The sequence below is a fragment of the Perissodus microlepis genome, chromosome 2 (genome assembly GCF_051167445.1).
Source record: "Perissodus microlepis isolate ML-2025 ecotype Zambia chromosome 2, ASM5116744v1, whole genome shotgun sequence".
Lineage (NCBI taxonomy): Eukaryota > Metazoa > Chordata > Actinopteri > Cichliformes > Cichlidae > Perissodus > Perissodus microlepis.
In genome coordinates, this window is record NC_140462.1 from 4,135,336 (window position 1) to 4,155,130 (window position 19,795).

General features: G+C 42.7%; 1 protein-coding gene across 2 annotated transcripts; it reads left to right on the top strand.

Annotated features, from left to right (window-relative positions):
* Window positions 1-2,777: 2,777 nt before the first annotated feature.
* On the top strand, window positions 2,778-9,660 carry tbx22 (T-box transcription factor 22). 2 transcript variants are annotated; one of them, XM_084941035.1, is made up of 8 exons: window positions 2,778-3,030; window positions 3,460-3,715; window positions 4,870-4,971; window positions 5,046-5,220; window positions 7,227-7,391; window positions 8,198-8,262; window positions 8,474-8,559; window positions 8,653-9,660. In XM_084941035.1, exons 1-8 carry the CDS (start codon window positions 2,895-2,897, stop codon window positions 9,192-9,194), a joined length of 1,527 nt encoding a protein of 508 aa, XP_084797161.1. In that variant the 5' UTR covers window positions 2,778-2,894; the 3' UTR covers window positions 9,195-9,660. The 2 variants fall into 2 exon arrangements, with proteins under 2 accessions (XP_084797161.1, XP_084797166.1); XM_084941040.1 differs by having other exon boundaries at window positions 3,496-3,715.
* The last annotated feature ends 10,135 nt before the right edge of the window (window positions 9,661-19,795 follow it).

Consider the following 19,795-nt stretch of genomic DNA (forward strand, 5'->3'; position numbering starts at 1 on the left):
CTCACATGAGTGCTGCTGCAGATGCAGAGGCAGTGAATGTGAATGAAGGCTTCATTCCTGCAGGGACACGAAAGCCTGAGAGACACTGCTGTACCTCCAAGAAGAGGGACGAGGCAGAGGTTATGAGTAGCAGATGTGACATTACACATGATGACATGAGGATGAATAGCTTCTGTTTGGGCTCTCGCACTTCCTTATGCGTCCTGTTCCACGTCTACTTCGAATGGAAAACAGGAGCAGACGATGACGATATCAGCAAACAACACAAAAACGAGCACATCATTGTCATACCAGTCATAGTACTCCAGGTGAGCCGTCATCCATGTACCAGCACAGAGCAAAGAGGTCACATTCCATTAGAGCCACCGTCCTACATTTAATCACTCTGCAAACGTCACAGGAGACAGGCAGTGGAAGTTTGACGTTCGGCAAGAGAGCTGGCATCCTGTGCCCAGAATAACCCTCTCTCACACACACACACGACCCAACTTAAAACAAACCATAAGGGAGCCCCGTCACATCCATTCAGCAGTGAGCCACAGACAGCCAGGCCTGTTTATAAACACACACGTTGCGAGCTGTGAGCCTGTGCGCACATACAGCACATGGGTGTGTGGCTGGTGGTGATTATTCTTTGGGCCCTGGCCTTCAGCTCCAAATAGGCACACACTTGGAAAAAACAAATGGCTGTGAATAAACAACGCAAAAACTGAAGTGCAGATAATAGAAAAACACTTCTTATGGACAAATAAAGGTCCTTTAGTTTAAGGCCAATTATTCGCTATTAATTAAGGCCCTGTATACAAATCAACAGCATGGCAGCGAGCAGCCGGAAGGCGAAAAAAAAATGAATGGGAAACCTAATTGCAGCTGGTCATCGAACTTCCGCTTTAATGGAAATGGAGGCCTCCCTCTTAATTGGATTTGAATCCCTTGTTTCCGCCAAGCGCGTGCACGCGTATTGTGTTTAATAAGAGGAAGCATGTGTGCCAGCCATCCCTGAACGGGACGGCCGCAGGTTTGCGCCAAATCAGAAAGCAACAAGAAGGTGCCGGGCCGTTTAGCAGAAAGCCAGGCGAGGCGATCGCTCGTCATCACTCTCCTGACATCCCATAATCCCATGAGAAAGATTTATGAGCTGACTGGCGAAGACAGCACGGAAAGCAATCTCTCAAACATGCGAGGAAAGAGACTGCGCAGGCTATTTCTATCAGTTTTGAGCGTCTTTTTCCAATAAAAGCCAGCAGGAACAGCAGCAGCAGGCCGCAGCCAGATCCGATCTGCTACACCCTCCCCTCCCCAGCCTGAAACCACGGCGGGTGTTTGAGATGCTTTGCAAGAAAACGACAAGTTAGGAAAGAATAAACACGAATCCAGGCCGGGGTCCGACAGCAGGTTATATGATGACAGGGAACATGTGATTCCGGTTGGTCATAGTTCTCCATTTCCCGGCTGTTGTCAGAGATTTCCATCAGCAACCAAACCAACCGTGCTGTAAACACAGCCCTCATTTGTTTTCTCCTCAGAGCAATTACACCATGTGATTAAAAAACATTTTAAATAGAGCCTTTGCTGACTTTTATTTGTGTAAAGCGGATCTATTTCATGTCGAGCAGTAATGTAATAATCCCGAGCTGTCATTACAGACCCTTTTTCTTCCCCCTGTGCTCCAAACTCCATCTGATCCACGCATTTATGAGAACCAGACTATTGCGCACAACCTCACCGGGTACCACGAATAAGAACCCCACTTCTAAAAAAAAAAAAACCCCCAAAAAAACCCACTTCTGTACCAAGGAAACAGGAGACGTGAGCGCGCTTTACGGAAAGCCTTCAAATTAATATAGGAAATGTTAGCTTCAGCAGACATGCAGAGTTTCACGGTGATATTTTACCTCCCAGATGGTCCGAGTTAACAGATCTAAATATCTGTGCCTTTCGCCTCCTTACAATATTTGACAGAATAAGTGTATTTACCTATGGGCCGTCTAAATAGGAGAGCATCTTAGAATGCAAATGAACGGCTTATTTGTTAAAAATATGTCCTTTACATTACAACATTTACATTTGACGCAGATAAAGGATAAATTCAAGCCATCAAATTTATTTTTTGTCTTAAACGTTTAATTTTATTATTTGATATGAGTCGGAGATTACTGCCCAAATTTATGAACTGACCTAAGAATTTTGAATTTCTGAGGACAGTGACAAACATGCTCCTACAGGCTGTTCCGAGACCCAAGTAACACACAGCAAAAATATCCAACATCTATCGAGTCCTTTTACTTTTCTCTCAACGTTAAGGAACAAAAAGATATTTCAAATAAGCTTAATTCAGGTGCGTACTGAGCCAAGTGTCTGCTTGTTTTGGTTCCAAAGTTCCAACGTCGAGCGCAAAAATACTGATTATGAAATGAATGTCATTATTTCACTCTTTATTATTTCACTTTATTCTCATTCGTTTCAGTTAATATTAATATCAGGTTATATTAGAGTTTAGGTGGATGTCTGCTACGGCGCGGGGTCGCACGTGAAGGAATGCGCGCTCTCCCCTCCTTCTCTATGACGCGCAGAGCGGAACCGGGGAACGAGCTCTCTGTGAGAGAGGGAAGGCGAGAAGTTGATCCGGTTAAAGGGGGGAAATGTTGTAGTGAGGAGAAGAGGCGTGCCAATAATCAGGGAGGTGTTTTTGATGCGGGCGCGCGTCTCGGAGAACACATGGGAACGCAGCGGTTCAATTACGCAGCGTCACGCGGAGCTCCCTGAGGTGCTGCGGCTGCTGGTTTTTGCTCTGCCTATCCTCTTCTGAGCGAGCTAGGACGCTGAACTTTGTGCGGGACGAAGTTAAAGTTCGGGGGAATACAGGAGCCGTACAGACGGTGTTTCCCACCAGGATGCAGGGACTGAGCTCCCGGGCTCACGCCTTTTCGGTGGAGGCGCTGGTCGGGAAGCCCTGCAAGAGGATTAAAGTGTCGGAGGAGCACGAGCCGAGCAGCGCTGACACCAGCGGCGATAGGAGCATCTCTCCCGGTGAGGACACTTTTGCTTAACCGCCGAGAGCACCCTGCTGCTTTTTAATTGAAGGACTTTTACGCACAATTTGGGGAAAAAACAGAAAACGCACAACTTTCTAGTTGCAAGGTTCAGTTGATTTTTCATCTTTAGGCCACATTTAAAGTTCCCAAAAATTAAAATTCTCATGATTTAGAATATATTCAATCTGTTAAAACTCAAGAGTTATCACGTGAACTTGCTTTTGAGGAATAGAGCTAAAATTAGCTCGCTCTAGGAACTTTAACATTCATGAAGTAAAATAAGATTTATAATATTACCAATTTTTAAAATTTCCCCAAATTAAAAGAGCTTCCAAAGTTGGCTTTCCATTAAATATTTAAAAAATAGACACATTTCTGTGTTTTTTCTCATTTCTCTTTTTTCACTCCTTTTCCCACTTTTCAGACCAGAATAAATATCCCATCAACCAGCTACAGAAAGCATGTCCGACACCGAGGAGGGGAGAGGACCCCTCAGCCTGTGACCCGCAGGGACAGACTGACAGATCACAGACTGAAGACTCTGACCCGAGCAGCGAGGAGAAGAAGCCGAAGGAGAGCGACTGGCCGGACAGAGAGGTCCGAGTAGAGCTGCAGGGCTCCGAACTGTGGAGGAGATTCTACGAGATCGGCACCGAGATGATCATCACTAAAGCCGGAAGGTGAAACATCTGCGCAAGAAAGACTAAATTCAAAGAAGTTCGTGTGAAGTCTTAGCCCCGCACAAGCCGTCTTCCTGCTGATTTTACTAACTTTAACCAGCTTTTTTATTTAAAACTCCAACCGTATTTGCCTCCACGTTAACAAGCAAAGAGCTACAGTCGTTTTTCTGTAGATCACCAGATACAGTGCAGTCTGGCCGTTATGTTTTTAGTGCCACAGTTTGAGATTTCAGTTAAAACGACAGTTTAATCAGATACTTTATCTTAGTGCAATTTAAACCCGTCGGTTTAGTTTTCAGCCCGGGCCTCTGAAGGGGATTACCCCCGCAAATAAATTTAAAAAAGACTTGTCTACATTTTTAATGATAACTGAAGGTGTGCTTCCTCATTAAAGCGTCTGTTGCAAATGAAATCCAATGTGGAGCGGGCTTATCAGGCTATGATAATTACATTAACTGTTCTTCGGTCACAGGTGCGGCTTTATCGAGGATTTTAAAACGCTCTATCAAGATACAACCAATCGGAGGCGAGCAGAAGAACAACAGTGTACAATAAGATCACTCCCTAAACTAATGAGGCAGCTATCATTAAACAAATTATGAGGTGCAGAATAAAAACTGAAAGTGGCTTTTCATCACGTGGAAATATGTCACTTACTTTTGCTTTTGTGAATTAACTCATATTCATGAACTAAACCGTTTTCTAAATATTTCTTAGCTTGTATTTTACCCATATTTGCCGATCTGTAAGATCTCTTTTATGTGACGCATCGTTTGCACAGAGAAAACTTGTTGCTGGGAGTGTAATTAAGCTTCTATCTCAGGTTCGCAGAAAACGGGTTCTTGCTCAGATAAATGAGTTATTGGAACATGACTGCGCGCTGAAATCTAAGTTCCGTTTACTCAATCACCGACAACACGCGCTGTAAATCTCGGACAGTGACGACGCCCTCAGGGCCCCTGGAGGTCCCTGAACTTTCCTGTGAACCTGGCCGGCAGAAGCAGAAACGTCTCGGCCTCTTCTTGTCTTTAAGGCGTCGTTATAAACTGAAATCCGTGATCGCCAAATAAACATTTAACAGTTTTATTAAGCAGCTTTCATTAAAGAGATCAAACATGACTTCTCTCTTGTTATTTTTCCTCTCCTCTCATCAGGAGAATGTTTCCTTCTGTGCGCGTCAAGGTGCGCAATCTGGACCCTTGCCAGCAGTATTATATCGCGATGGACGTCATGCCCGTGGACTCCAAACGTTACAGGTGAGCGCCGATTTTTTTTTTATTCTTGTTGTTGTTGTTTTCCCTTTTACTTACACGCGCTTTCCTCCACGCAGGTATGTGTACCACAGCTCGCAGTGGATGGTGGCTGGAAACACGGATCACTCCTGCATCTCGCCGCGGCTCTACGTGCACCCGGACTCCCCGTGCGCAGGAGAGACGTGGATGCGTCAGGTCATCAGCTTTGACCGAGTCAAGCTCACCAACAACGAGATGGACGATAAGGGACATGTAGGTAACCCACACGCTGCCTCCTGTTGCTCTTCTTGCTTTGGATAAAGGATCAGATGCACTGAGATTAAAACGGAGTTCGTTTTTTAAGCGGATGTGCTGAAGATCATTCTTTAATTTTTGTGTATTAGATCATGATATTAACAAATCTTTCTAATCATTTTTATGTGTTTCTGCGTGTTGCTTTTGCTTTTCTGACTGCATTGAGAGTTTCAGTCCTTAAACTGCTCTCTTACACATTTGTAACATCGAGGGGAAACCTGGATGTCTTAGAGGGAGGAAGGAAGCGGAATCCTTCTCAGCTCCAAAGTTTACCTCGAAAGATTTAGCAATCTGCAAATGTTGTGACCAGGGAGGCATCTGGAGGCTTTTCGACTCGATCCTGCTGTTTATACGTCCACGCTGGAACTTGTGTGTTTGTGAAATTCATTTCATGTTTAAAAAAAAAGAAAGAAAAGAAAAAAGACAAGAATAACTTTCTCGAAATCCACATCTCTCGTGGTCAGTGTAAAATCTCAAATGGACATTTTACGCATTTTTAATTAACTTAATTGTCTTCACTTTTTTTCTTAACATATTGCTGTTTGTCAGTAAGTGCTGAGTTTATTTTAGAAAGCGTTTCCCTCCACTGTGAAACCTCATGTATCACATTACCGTTTTTTTATTGGGTTTTTCTCCTGTGAAAAGAAATAGTCTAGATCAGAGGTGTCAAACATAAGGCCTGGGGGGCAGAATCAGCCCGCTGAAGACTCTAATCCGGCCCATTGGACAGCTATAGAAAATGGGAAGGAGTGGATAGAGTTTAAATTTCTATCTTTAATTTCATACATTTTACAGCTTTTCCTATTAATAAAACCGCTCCACCTCCATCGCCTTTCATCATACAACATCACAGTAATTTACTAACAGATAAAGAGCTAAATTTACAGGAAAGTTACTGTTTCAAATATTAAATATCAAATAATATGAAAATATTAATGAGTCCACAATGATTAAAAAAACAAAAACGTTTGTAATTACAGGATAGTCTGTTTATATTAAACTGTATGGTAAATTAAGAAGAGTTTTAGGCTTTATAATTACAGAACAGTGAACTATTATAGCCTTTTCTATAATTTTACACATTTATCATGTTGTTTCACTGACCCGGCCCATTTCAGATCACTTAACATCAAAATGGACTGTATGTGGCCCACGACGCAAAGTGAGTTTAACACAGCTGCTCCAGATGTTAGGACCACAAATTTTTTACAGTTGTGCTGTTACATTTACATGTTTGTTTGTTTTGACTCTTTTCAGTGTTTTTAATCTACTTTCCCAAATATTAAAAAAATGATCATATTAATATTCCACCTCAAAAATTGTGCTATAAACCCCCCAAAAAACCTTCTAGGAGACCAGTTTTACTCCATGACAATATATGAGGAACAAAATAATTGTTTCATATATTTTGTTTTGTTCACAAAGAGGTCACATGTAACCCATAGTGTATTACTAATAATTTCTCAGACCTTTGTTAGTAATATGACATATTTAACCATATTTGATGTTTTATTAGGTTTATTTGATGAAAGGCACATTTGTGCTAAATACTTTTATAAAATGTAGAGCTCTTCATAATTGTATTTTAAAGACTTGGATATTTCCTTTCATTATCCTGTTAGTCATGTAACCTACTGTAGTGCACCAGAAGAAGATTTATATCTAAAACAGCCTGAAATCCACTCTTTTAATTTCCTTTTTTTAAGAATGAAATTTATTTTAAAATGTGTTTTACATTTATATTTTCTTTATTTTTTTGGAATGTTAGCACAAAAAAATGGAAATGACAGATTTACAAAATTGCATTTTTTTATTTTAAAGTTTTTTTTTATAAAAAACAAAAAAGAACATGCAGCTGTAATACTTGATATGTCCGTTTCTGATCTGAAAGATGATTCCAAATTGATGTCCACCTTAAAAAATAAATAAATAAAAAGCCTTTCATTCTTCGTCTCATGATGCAGATCATTCTTCAGTCGATGCATAAATACAAGCCACGAGTGCACATCATCAAACACAACCCTCGCATGGACTTGTCTCAGATCCAGTCGCTGCCTGCTGACGGAGTGCACAGCTTCTCCTTCCCAGAAACAGAGTTCACCACAGTCACAGCCTACCAGAACCAGCAGGTAACACTCAGCAGCAGTGCTGAAATACTTCTCAATACTTCTCACAAACAGAAGGTTTGAGCTCAGAAACGAAGCGCACTAATGTTGGATCGTTTCTTTAATAAACATCTGACTTTTTCATGAATTGGAACATTAAAAAAATGAAGTGATGCTTAATAAAGAAAAATCAGTCAGTGACTCTGTGTTACTACTGTTTGCCAGATTTGATCAAAAAACAGATGTTTAGCCTTTTCTTCCTTGGCACGGTTGTTATGATGATGTTCCAGTGAACAGCTCAGGCTGCTTGACCTCATAAAAATGTCCACATTGTGAAGCCAGTGAGGCCCGGTTCCATGTGCTCGCAGCCAAATCATAAATTTGCAGTGTTCTGATTTTCTGCTGGTCCAATTGCTCAGAGAGGGTGTGTGTGTTCCCGTCGAGGGGACCTGACCCTGCTGTTGGCTACCATTCCTCCAGTAACAGAGCCCTCCGCAGGGACTGCCAGCTCTTTTCATCAGGGCTCATTTTACTATCAGTGAACGTGTTATTACAGAAACGCAGTAACGAGCTGTGACTGCGCCGACTGCCGCCGTCCACGGCCTATTAAAGCACTGGATAAAACCGAACGACCCTGAACCCCTTCTGCAAGAACCCCTGTTTGACATGGCTGATCGCCTTGGGTGCTGCTGGGAGATGCAGTCCCGCGGGGGTGCTCTGCCACTCTGCCACTCTACTCTATTGTAAAAGCTGAGCTCATTGTTAGCTTAAGCACGTGACCCGTTGACAAATCCACTCTAACCCGTGTCTGTTCCTCTCCTCTGGGCCAGATTACAAAACTGAAGATCGACAGGAACCCCTTCGCCAAAGGCTTCCGAGATCCAGGAAGGAATAGGTATAGCAAACTCTCACTGAACGCTGAACATAAACACTTTTTATTTAGCTGAAAGTGCTCCACTAAAGGACCCGAGAGGGATTTTAAGTTCAACCACTGAAATCTGAAGCCACATAAAACCTTCAAATAAAGCTGAGCTGAGTAGTGCAGAATTTCACACCTCTCAGTACCAAAATTTACAGTATGTATAAATACGTGTGTGTGTGTGCAGGGGAGTGTTGGATGGCCTGCTCGAGTCATATCCCTGGAGAGGCCCTTTCAGCCTGGACTTCAAGCCTTTCACCATACAGCTCCAAGGTAAAGTGCTCCAGCTCTATTTACTTCTGAGATTTGACTTTTTTAACGTGTTGATTCAGTGTCTTATTTTTTTCCTGTCCTGTCCGTTGACAGGCAGCTCAGGGTCGCCCACCAGCAGTGTGAAGAGCCTGCTCCCCGTCTCTTCATCTTCATCCCTTCACCCGCTGTCCTGCCAGGACGCCGCTGTCCACGCTTTCACTCTCCCCCTCTACAGCAAGACCACCACCTCACCCAGCATTTCCCCTCTGCCCAGCAGAGCCTTCTCCTCCCTGGGAGCAGACAGACTGAGAGGCTTCTCCCCTCTGCCTCCTCTCACAGACCTCCCGCTGTTCTCTGCGCTGCAGGGGAAGAAACCGCCCCACTGCAGGGACCCGTGTCCTCACGAGTCCCCGGGGTCTCCTTGCCTACTCCCCTTACACTGCCCTCTCAGCCCTCTCAGCCCTCTCAGCCCTCAGAGCTCTCCTCTCCCCCCACATCTCTCAGACACTGTAAGCCCGTATTGCCTCTACCGCTACAGCTTCCCTCTGAACCCCCAGCTCGCAGCCATTTCCCGGCACCCCAAACTAGCCGAAGACACTACAGACTGTCTGCTGCGCCAGCCTCCCTGGCTCCCGACCACCAACCACTGCCTCTGACGGCTGGACGGCACTTGCGGGCTCCGGCCCATTGAGCATAACAATCCCAAAACTGAACACACAAAACAGAAAGGGCTGATCCTCCTTGATCCGACTGAGAGGAGAAATGTGGCTGTGGGGACTTCTTTGTATTTATAAACTCTTTTACACAAACGTGTTGGAGTTACCAGCACAAACAAGCGATCCCGAACCAGATTCCGAGCAGCTCCTTTTCATTCTGCAATCTCGTCTAGAGCCAGAGAAGCCAAAAGCGGAGTAAACAGAAACATTCCTGTTCAGGCAGGATGCAGATTTTTATTCGGGACAGATTGCTTTTGACAGTTCAGTCCACAATTTTACTGCATCAAGGGCTGTAACAGTGTTACCAAAGAGCATCAGCAATGAGGTATGTAACAGAACTATTATAATGAACGTGTTTGTTAAACTGACCATAAGTGCCCATTAAAGTTTTTTCCTGCTTTTTGTTGAGCTCCACAACTTCCAAATGGTCTTTTTACACACTTTCAAACACGGCAGTGGACACATAAGCACACGCATAATGACAGTTCTGCTTGAACATAAATGCCAAATGTATTTCAGAGTAAAGCACACATGCAGTATTGAGCAACAGGAAGCGAGTTTGAAGGAGACATGATGAAAGGGTGCACATTATGTTCCAATTATCTGCTGCTGTCCATTTAAAGTGAACAAAAGCATGTTTTGTGTTTTTGAATCTCTGCGTCAGGCCTGGCCACCCCTGACTAATAACATGAGCTCATTAGGTTTCTGTGTGATTTTTAGGGGAAGAACAACAGCTGCCAGAATCCAGGCAGCCAGTTTCCATTCCTGCATTTTATTACCAATAATAAGGCTAATCAGAGATGCATGGAGGTGAAATGGTTATTCAGTAGAGCCCTTTATTTGGAACGAGAGCTTTGCTCCCTGAAACAGTTTAAATCAGCTCTTTTCTTGATTGTTGTGTTGTAGAAGCTCTTTTTTTAAATGTGAAAGACGTTCAGAGTCAAATGAAAAGCTATCACTACCGTTGGCCAACACAACACGGTTGTTTTGGGGGGGTTTTTGCGTTCATACCAAATGGGGCACGCCCGTTCAGCCACTGATGTGATAATTCCTGCCTTCAGCTCAGTCAGAAACCAGCACCCGTTCATCCCTGTCTCTCTCCTCCCTCTCAGCAGAGCTAGGACAGCAGTTTAGGAAAAGTGGGGAGGGAGGGAGAGGGAAATGGCCTGTTTCCCGACAAACGGTCATAACCAAACAGCAATTTACTTGTCACAGCCGAGCATGGCGGTGAGCTAATGTGAGCTGGACGTGGAAATAGCAGGAAGAAGTTAATTGAGGATCTCGGTAAGGGGATGGCCCGTGTTTTGGTGAATGGTCAGGTGCGCCGCTATCAAACAGCCTGCTCTTTGTCTGCAGACCGACATAATCTGGACAGGTTATTTGATACTGTCTGTCATTTCCATGTTGGCCTGCATAGGACAATCATTTTAAACTCCCTTCTAATTCCTGATCTTTCAATTAGACAAATTGCTTTCATACCCGGAGGGCTGAACATTGCACCTGTCACTCTTCAGTGAAGCAGGCACACGCTTGTGGTAGATATTAGAAGGAAAAAGATAACATGAGCATGTGGGCCTAAATATGAGTGTGCTAAATTGAAAAAGATAAACAAGAGGTTTGACGCACATTCATAGAGTCTGAAATAGCTAAAACTGTGTTTGATAAAATTCAGTTAAATTCAGTGTTGCTTACATAGCACCAAATCATAACAACAGTCGCCTCAATGGGCTTTATATTGTAAGGTAAAGACCCTACAATAATAGAGAGAAACCCCAACAATTAAACAACCCCCTATGCTGTGAGCACTTGGTAACAGTGGGAAGAAAAAACTCCCTTTTAACAGGAAGAAACCTCTGGCAAAACCAGGCTCAAGCTGGGGGCAGCCATCTACCATGACTGCACACTGTGAATTAATACATGAAGGAGCACACTTACACTGTAGGCTTATACTTGTTGGTTTCAGCATATAGCAGTGTTCATAGTATCATGTCTGACTACGTAAAGTCCACGATGAATGGTGTACCTGTAATGGTCAAAAAGCTGAACAGCTGTACCTCATCAATGTCCATCAAACAATTTTTCTGCCAATAGAAGGAGAAATATACCACTAGTCTATGTTCCACCTAGAAAAGGTGGATTTCAGAACTCGTTACAGCAGTAAAGTCAGAAAAGCAAGAAAAAACAGGATTTGTTTCGCTTCTTAGGAGGTAGAGCCAGTCATATGTCACTAGCAAAGCAGTGCAATACTTGTTTTTTTATGGTTAAAAACACCCCTGCAGCACGCTTATGGAAAGATCCTGATCAGTACTCCGTGAATGGCTTATTTAGCAAGTCACAAATACATGATAGTGGCAGTAAAGATTAAATGTAATTGTTTTTAAAGGTTTTACACTTTTACTGCCATTCGCTCATGCCATCTTGGATTGTTAATTTGGGGTTTGCAGGACTGCTCCGATTTTCCAAATTGGAAATTTTTTTGTTTTATTGTTTTTAATTTTGTTTGATTTAAATTGTTCAAGATGAAAATTCTAACTGGGAATTGTAAATTCTGTCTTCCAATTTCATCTGGAAAGCAGAATTCAGAAAACAAATTAAAAAAAATGTTTGTTTTTTTAAAAAAAGCTACCTAGCTAACTGCAAAATATCTGGTCTTTAAGTCTGACGTTATCAGCTGTTTCCAGGTCCAAACTCCACTTCAGGTCCCAAAGTCAAACTAACACTGCAGCATCACTGAGAGCTAAAAACTGTTTAAATTCTTTCATCTTTAATAAAATGATCAGTGTGGCTGCTCTACCAGTGCGCCCCAGGGTGGCTGTGGCTATAGCTTGCCATCACCAGTGTATGAATGTGTGTGTGAATGGGTGGATGACTGGATGTGTAAAGCGCTTTGGGGTCCATAGGGACTAGTAAAGCGCTATACAAATACAGGCCATTTACCATTTACCAGGTGTAACAATTAAGTTTAACACCCAGGCATCCATGAAAACAGAATTTATTAAATTTAATGGCGTTAGAAGTTAACAGGAAGTTAGCTCGCTAGTTTCCACTTAACATAATATACGATGTTCTGACTGAGAGACTTCTGAAAAAATTAAGACGTACAACTCTGCTTCCAACATAAATAAGGACAGGAAACTAAACAGCAGTGACGTTTGTTGGGATACTGAAGTTGGGCTAGCTGGCTACACAGCTATGGTTAGCATAATATAAACACATTAGCACAGTGAAGCTGGAGGATGAACGTTAACTTTTTTCCACTCGATAAGTTAATGCGGGTGTTCCCAATGGTTAGGGACAAATGCGATCGCATGGCAGGATGCTGTAAATGGACCAAACTTCAGTCAGAAGAACAACAGAGATAATCCATCCACAATAAGGGGTTAGTCATTAATATACTGCGGCGTGAGCTGGGCTGTAGTTACATCGTAAGGTTTTTAAAACTGAGCTTTAAAATTAACAGTGGTAATAAAAACCGAGATAGGCCGACAGTTATCAATACCTTTTTTAGGGGCTTGTTCAGATTAAATAGAACCTTAATAAACACAGAGTAGTTTGGACCCGGAAGCAGGGTTCTTACATGGTTAGCTTAGCTTATCTTAGCTTAGTTTAGCTTAGCATAAAATTGGAAACTTGGAAGAATATAAAAGCAACAATAGTTCCTTCGACTCTCAGTAATGAGAGTTACATGTATTTACAGATTATAATTTAGCAGGATATTACCACTTAGAAGATGGATGTGTATTGTATGTAGGCTAAGTCTATAAGAAAATGGCCCTTAGGTCCCTCGTTAAACACTTTCCTGGTGACTTCATGGGCTGAGTCGCTAGTTTTATATACAGAAAAAATGTGAAATTCACTTTGTGAAATCTGATTATAATTTAAGACAGAAAAGACAAATTAGTTTGCTCATTGACTTGTAAATCTTAAGTCATTGACAATTTGTTAGCTCTTAGGCTAACAACTTGCCAACAAGTTCTAACAACTTGTCAATCACAAGTCATTAGCCAAAGACTGTGTGGTGTCCCGTGCTCTCCCGTTATATCCGCTTTCAATATGGCGATGTGAAAAAGTTGAGCTCAAGGCTTTATAAATTTACTAACCAGTGGGTGACATCACAGGATCTACTATCCATCTTTTCGCTGTGTTGGTTAGACCCCATAGCAGGTTGAAAGTAACAGCTGGGTTAACCTTTCATCAACTTGTGGAAGAATATCCATATCTGCCCATTCATCCGCTCTATGAATTTGCCTTATACCGAGTCAGCATAATCCTCTGGTTGAAATAACATGGAGGCTGCGCTTATGAAACAACAGAAAGGGTGGCTTGTGTTTTTTTTTGTGTGTTGATTTTTTCTGGACTGTTCCACTGTGATTGACAGGCAGTAAAGGGAAAGAAATGTGACCCCGAAGTCATTTGTTTCCAATCATGTGAAATGGCATCCTGAAACAGGAGAGAGGCTCAGCAGAGAGTCGGAACGTGTAAGTATACTCTGCCTTCATTAGATTAAAAAACATGAAACACACACACCACTAACACGTGTATGTCAGTTAATAATAGTTGCCATACACCCACTTACACACACACATATGCTCATTCAGCTTAAACGCCCTGCAGCCAAACTCGTGTTCACCTCTGCGTGTCTCTCGTGAAGGTTTATACTGGACCCTATTTTCTCTGCAAATTCAATAAAAGCTGGTTATTTATCAGGTCAGATTATGGGACATGACTGAGCTCAGCTGTAAAGTTAAAAGTGAAACCAGCTGTGGCTGAAATTGAATTACACTCTGTGAGTAATGTGAAAAGCAAGAGCAGTTTAACAGTTATTAAGCACTCCTCTACCGCCCCATCGACCGGGCGTACGCTGCACAGTTTCAGTGAAAGTGCTCCTCTCCTCCTCTCTGTGATCGTTATCTCCCTCCTAGTTACAGATATAGTCCAAAACCTGTTCTCTGACGCAGCGCAAGAAGTCTCAATGAGTTAGATTTCTATTTATATGCACGTCTATACCTTTCAGTACGGCCACACGTGTGCATAGACGGGGGTCATGGGGGCTTCGCTTTGGCATGTGCTCCCTGACAAGCCTCTGTCTTACAGGAGCAGAGGTTAGATGAGTGGAGGACAAACCGTTTTAACATGTGGTCTGGCAGCTGGCCTCCTTGTTTGTGTGTGTGAGTTTTGGGGTTTCCTCTGCATGTTCCATCTGGGCCTCAGACTCATGCCATTCTTCAGAAAAAGTGTTAATCACCCAACCAGTTCTTGCATTCTCCCTCATATCCCAAATTTATACTTAAGATCATTTCTCTCAGTCCATGCATCATGCTTTATCTTTGGATCTCCTAATTTAAGAAGCCCAAAAAAAGGGATTCAACATAATTAACACACTTGCAGCTATGTGACAGTGCATCCATTTAGCTAATGCACTTTCTGCACAAAGATTGTCCAAAAAACATGTTCTACCCTTTATGAGCAGCTCCACTCCTCCTGGGAGAAAGTGTGTGTGTTTGCTAATTCCTCCCCTTGTCTGTTAGGCTAAAGTGTGATTCTACAGGTGTGTGTGTGTGAGAGAGAGAGAGTCTCTGGCATTGGTTTTATTTAATACAAGCCTATACATCAACCCCTTTGGAACAAGAGATGTGAGATATTCTTTTTCTCTTTGCCCCTATCTCTGGCAGAGGGATAGATCGTTCTTACCTCTTTTTGCTTCCTGTGTATGACAGGTTATCACTCCTGGGACAGATACAGAGGGGGGAGAGGGGGAAATAGGAATAGAGGCAGAGAGTGATTGAGTGAGAATGATGCTCCGTGGCTGATGTATCGGATGGCAGATGAGAGGATGAGGTGAGGGTGTGGGGTGGAGAGAAAAAAGTGATTTAGCACCAGGCTGTACTCTCCTCTCCTCTTATCCAAGCCTCTGCTTCTTTCATGTCTCAACCAAGGGTCGACCCGCCCGCTGCCCCAGATGGTGCTGTCTGTCTGTGCTGCCTTCTACAGGATGTGCCCCTCCCACCCCCACATCCACAGACCTATACTTGCGTAATTGATTTCAGGGGGGAAAGGCCGTCTTTCTCTTGTGTTTCACACACACACACACACGTGGACAGCTTGCCAACAGCTAGTGCCCCCAGTGCACACACACACATACACGCGGCCGGCACTGTGCGCTGTCAACGCTAATTCAATTTGAGACGCGGAAGTGTGACTAACAGCAGACCTGCAGAGTATTTTACCATATGCACCACACACACACACACACACACACATGCAATCCTCACACACAAAGCTCTGCCACATCCACTGCTATAACAACGTTATTCCAGGGGCAGAAATCCTCGGTAGATCTCTCTTTTCTTCCTGTTTCCCTCGTTGTCAAGAATACAACCATCTTGTCAACAACTATCGACAAACACCTTATTAACTGATTCATCCTCACTGCCTATGCCAGAATCACCTTACCAGCAAAGTGAGACGTGGCTAATACACAAGAGACGACAAAGAACGAGCGAGGAACAAATCAGGAGCAACCCGAGAGTTGGGGAGTCATTCATCAGTGCTTCCCTAATAACTTACTAAAATAATTTATTAAATGTACTTAGTGGCCCGTGCAGTTCATAATTATAATCAATAAAAAGCATATTTTAAGACTCAACTTGAAGGAAACGACTGACTTCACTGACCCAGTTTCCTCGGGCAGGTTGTTGCAGAGCCTCCAGGCACTGACTGCAAATGCTCTCTTTTCATTTTCAGCCAGGCCCCTAAAAACTCTGCCCATGGCTCTCAGGATACATACTGGTTCATGCGGTAGTAAGAGGTGAGACGTGTAGGCGGGAGGAAGACCATGAAGATCCTTGATACTAATCAATAAGCTCTTACAATCAGTTCTAAAACAAACAGGGAGGCAGCGTAAAAATGCCAATGATGTCATCCTGTTTCTTTGTTCTAGTTAAAAGTTAAAAATCTAGCAGATAAATTCTGTATAATCTGCGGTTTTCAGTAGGATGGGTGGGGGTGGAGTTATGGCTTGACCACTGACTAATCAACAGTTATTAGATAATTTATTAATCACTATCTAGTATAACATTATGGAGCCATTTTTTTCAGTGTCCTTTTTGTAAAGTGTTAGCAAAGCATGCTTTAGATGCCAAATGCAATAAAGATTTCTCATATTTGATTGTATTTCAGTGTGCCCAACCCTTTACAGGAAAATAAAGCATTTAGTTCAGTTTTAAGGCTTTAATATGGTAAGGCATTACAGAGAAAACGCAAACAATCAGATGATCCCTGCAAGTAATCACTTGGTGACAGTGGGAAGGAAAAACTCTCTTTAACATGAAGAAACCTCTGGCACAGCCGGACTCAGCTGGGGTGGGATTAGGCTAGCATAATGTAAGCACTCGATACATTAAGAAGCTATAAAGTAACAATAGTAGCACAGCAGATAAATTAAATAGTGCACAAGTATCAGGATTCAACATAAAGCACATAAAGTGAATTTGATGTGAATGACAGGAGTTTAGCGGGTATGTGGTGCAAAATGAAATTGTTGGGGTGACCTAACTTCTATAGAGGTGCAGTGGTGTAGTGGTTAGTAGTGTCACCGCACAGCCCGGGGCCTTTTTGCATGGAGTTTGTATGCTAACCCTGTGTCTGTGGGGGTTCTTTGCAACTTCCTCCCACAGTCCAAAGACATGTACGGAGTCAGGCTAACTGATGATTCTAAATTGGCTGTAGGTGTAAATGTGAGTTTGAATGGTTTTCTGTCTCTCTCTGTGTTAGCCCTGTGACAGATCAGTGAGCTGTCCAGGTTCCACCAAGCTTCTCTTGCTCTGTGACAGCTCTGCTAGGCTCAAACAACCTTGGATAAGTGGAAGAAGATGAATGGACCAGATTCTCCACTAAGGAAAATCGCATCCATATTTCTAACATATTCTTCCCAAAAGTGTCGAGTTTATTACTTTAATGTGTTAAATTCTGCAGTTTGGCTAACAGAGTAAATCAGACAAAAGAAAAAAAAGAAAAAAAGTATGATGAATTATGGTTATTATTTTGTAACACATGGTCTAACTGCGTCTTCCAATTTGTTTGATTTTGATCAATTATAACGTCAAACGCAGATTTGGAAGCGTAGCACATACAGTCAAGGATGCATGTCCGAGCTGACGAGCTGTTTCAGTGTAAGAGATATCAGGGTAGATGATGGGGTGAGGTGAGGGTTAAGTTGGGGGGGGTTAACAGCGCTGGTAGGATCAGGTGTGTGCCTGACAGAGGTTGTGAGAGGGGTGTGTGAGCAGGAGATCAGTTAAATCTTAATGAAGCGTGCTTTACAGAGCAGGGATGGACAGGGTCAGCTGCATTGGGTGTGTGTGTGAGACGGTAAAACTGATTAAAAGCAGCGTTTACACGTCTGACAGGATACAGTGGTCAAGAGGTGAGTGGAAACCCAGGGAAACCGTGGTCTGGAACGATTAGACACACACACACATACACAGAGCAGCAGCTGGGCAAAGCCCTGAGCAGCAGCGATTGGTCACACACGACCATCGATATCTGAGTAGAACCAATCAGCTCGGCTTCCTGTGTTTGACCTGACCCTTCACGCGTGGTAATTGAATATTTAAAATGGGAAGCTGAGAGGTGGAAGGAAGACAAGCAGAGGAGAGGAGGAAAAGGAGGCCGCGCTGCACTTTTCCATGTACTGTGCCACCTTAAATATCGGTCTTCTTACCATCCACACTCAAAAAAGATGAGCGGAAGACACACGTGACGGGCAAATGTGGTCTTCACTGAAAAAGTATGTGTTATATTTAAAACTGCAGATGTTACGTTTATTTACATTTCTCAGCATTTTGATTTAATCACAGAACACAGTATACTCTAAAAGTACAACATCAGGATTTTATAATGGTTTAAATAATAAAAACTGATCAAACAATTTAGTTATTTTTTGGCACTCATGTTGCAAATCAGAGATTTCTTAAAAACAGCTTCATAAATTTCAACATTAAGTTTCCTGTAAGACAGCGGTCCCCAACCTTTTTTGCGCCACGGACCGGTTTATGCCCGACAATATTTTCATGGACCGGCCTTTACGGTGTCGCGGATAAATACAACAAAATAAAACTAGTACCGGTACCGAAAAAAAGAAAAAATATTCATAACACACGTGAAAAGACCCAGGAAAACCGAGTAAACGATAAAAACGATAACAAAATAACGCTGAAAACCGATAAAAACCCTGAAAACTATACATTTCACACCTGAACCTCAACTCTCGCGGCCCGGTACCAAACGACTCACGGACCGGTACCGGTCCGAGGCCCGGGGGTTGGGGACCGCTGCTGTAAGAAACTAGATAATTTGTTGCTGATCATATGTAATTTAAACACAATTAAACGATAAATTATTGCTAATTATTTCATTAGGTATTAGTTCATTTTTGTTTCTTTGCGTTCGTCACCACTGTATGTTTTTTGAACAATAACAAAACTGCATTATTAAAAAAATTAGTACTGAAACTTATCCTGGAACAATTAAATGATTATTAAAACATCTTTGTTTATATAAACCTGTGTTATCCAAGTACAACAAGTTTTCTTTATAATAAGTACCATATTTTTTTTTTTAGCCCTTTCAAGGGAACTATCAGGAAGTTATCAACTCATTAGGGATCCATTAATTTGTTTTTCCTTCTATTTAATTCTCCAGAAAATAATTTGGGACTTTTTGGTATTCATCTCTTCCTGCTGCATCCAGTTTATGACGCTTTAAACTTGCTGTTTCATATCCTGCACATGAATCATATGGAAGTCTAACCAATCCCCCCTGTTGCAATTAGTTTTTTCCGCTGAGCCAGCATTTGTGGCTTTGAGCAGCTTTTCACCCACCAACACAGACATGCAGACACACACACTGTGCACAAGCAGAAGGGTCAGCCACAGGGACACAGCCCACAACCCACCAGATCCCTTCCTGTCAGCAAGTGGCACTCCTGTAGGAACCTGGACAGGGAGGTGTTGATGGCACTGGAGGGGAGAGCTGCTAGGTATCAACACCTGACACACACACATACAAACACAGGTTTCTCCCTGCGGTGTTGCTCACACAGGAGTTGTCTCCTGCACATCTGGTGAAAACATCCCCTGCACACATGTTGAGATGCACACAGTGGAGGGGGCAGGCGGTGAAAGACTCTCCCAGCTTTAATCATGTTGAAAGAGAAGAGACGGCCATTGAGGGTTAAAATTAGATTTGAAACACACACACAAAAGTATCAAATACATTTTGTGGTTCTTACCACAAAAGGAACATGGAATTTTAATTTTAGACCCCCAAAAAAACGGTGGAGAAAAAAAAATGACTGACAGCTGTTGGATCACCGAGGTCAGTGGAAAATAAGAAGAACTGAGGACTTAAAGGAGCGGGTGCGTGCTCAAACGTACTGCAGACCTCGAACTCATCAAAGTGTCTGGAAGCAAGCGCAAACAAGAGACTCGTGTCAGTCTGCGAGCACTGATGATGATGATTGTGGATGTAGTTAAGTTTGT

What these genes read in the sequence shown, in the direction of transcription:
- tbx22 (XM_084941035.1), top strand. Translation starts at nt 2,895, where the DNA reads ATGCAGGGACTGAGCTCCCGGGCTCACGCCTTTTCGGTGGAGGCGCTG. An exon ending in CAGCCTACCAGAACCAGCAG is followed by an intron (nt 7,392 to 8,197) that starts GTAACACTCAGC and finishes CCTCTGGGCCAG; the next exon opens with ATTACAAAACTGAAGATCGA. An exon ending in CGAGATCCAGGAAGGAATAG is followed by an intron (nt 8,263 to 8,473) that starts GTATAGCAAACT and finishes GTGTGTGTGCAG; the next exon opens with GGGAGTGTTGGATGGCCTGC.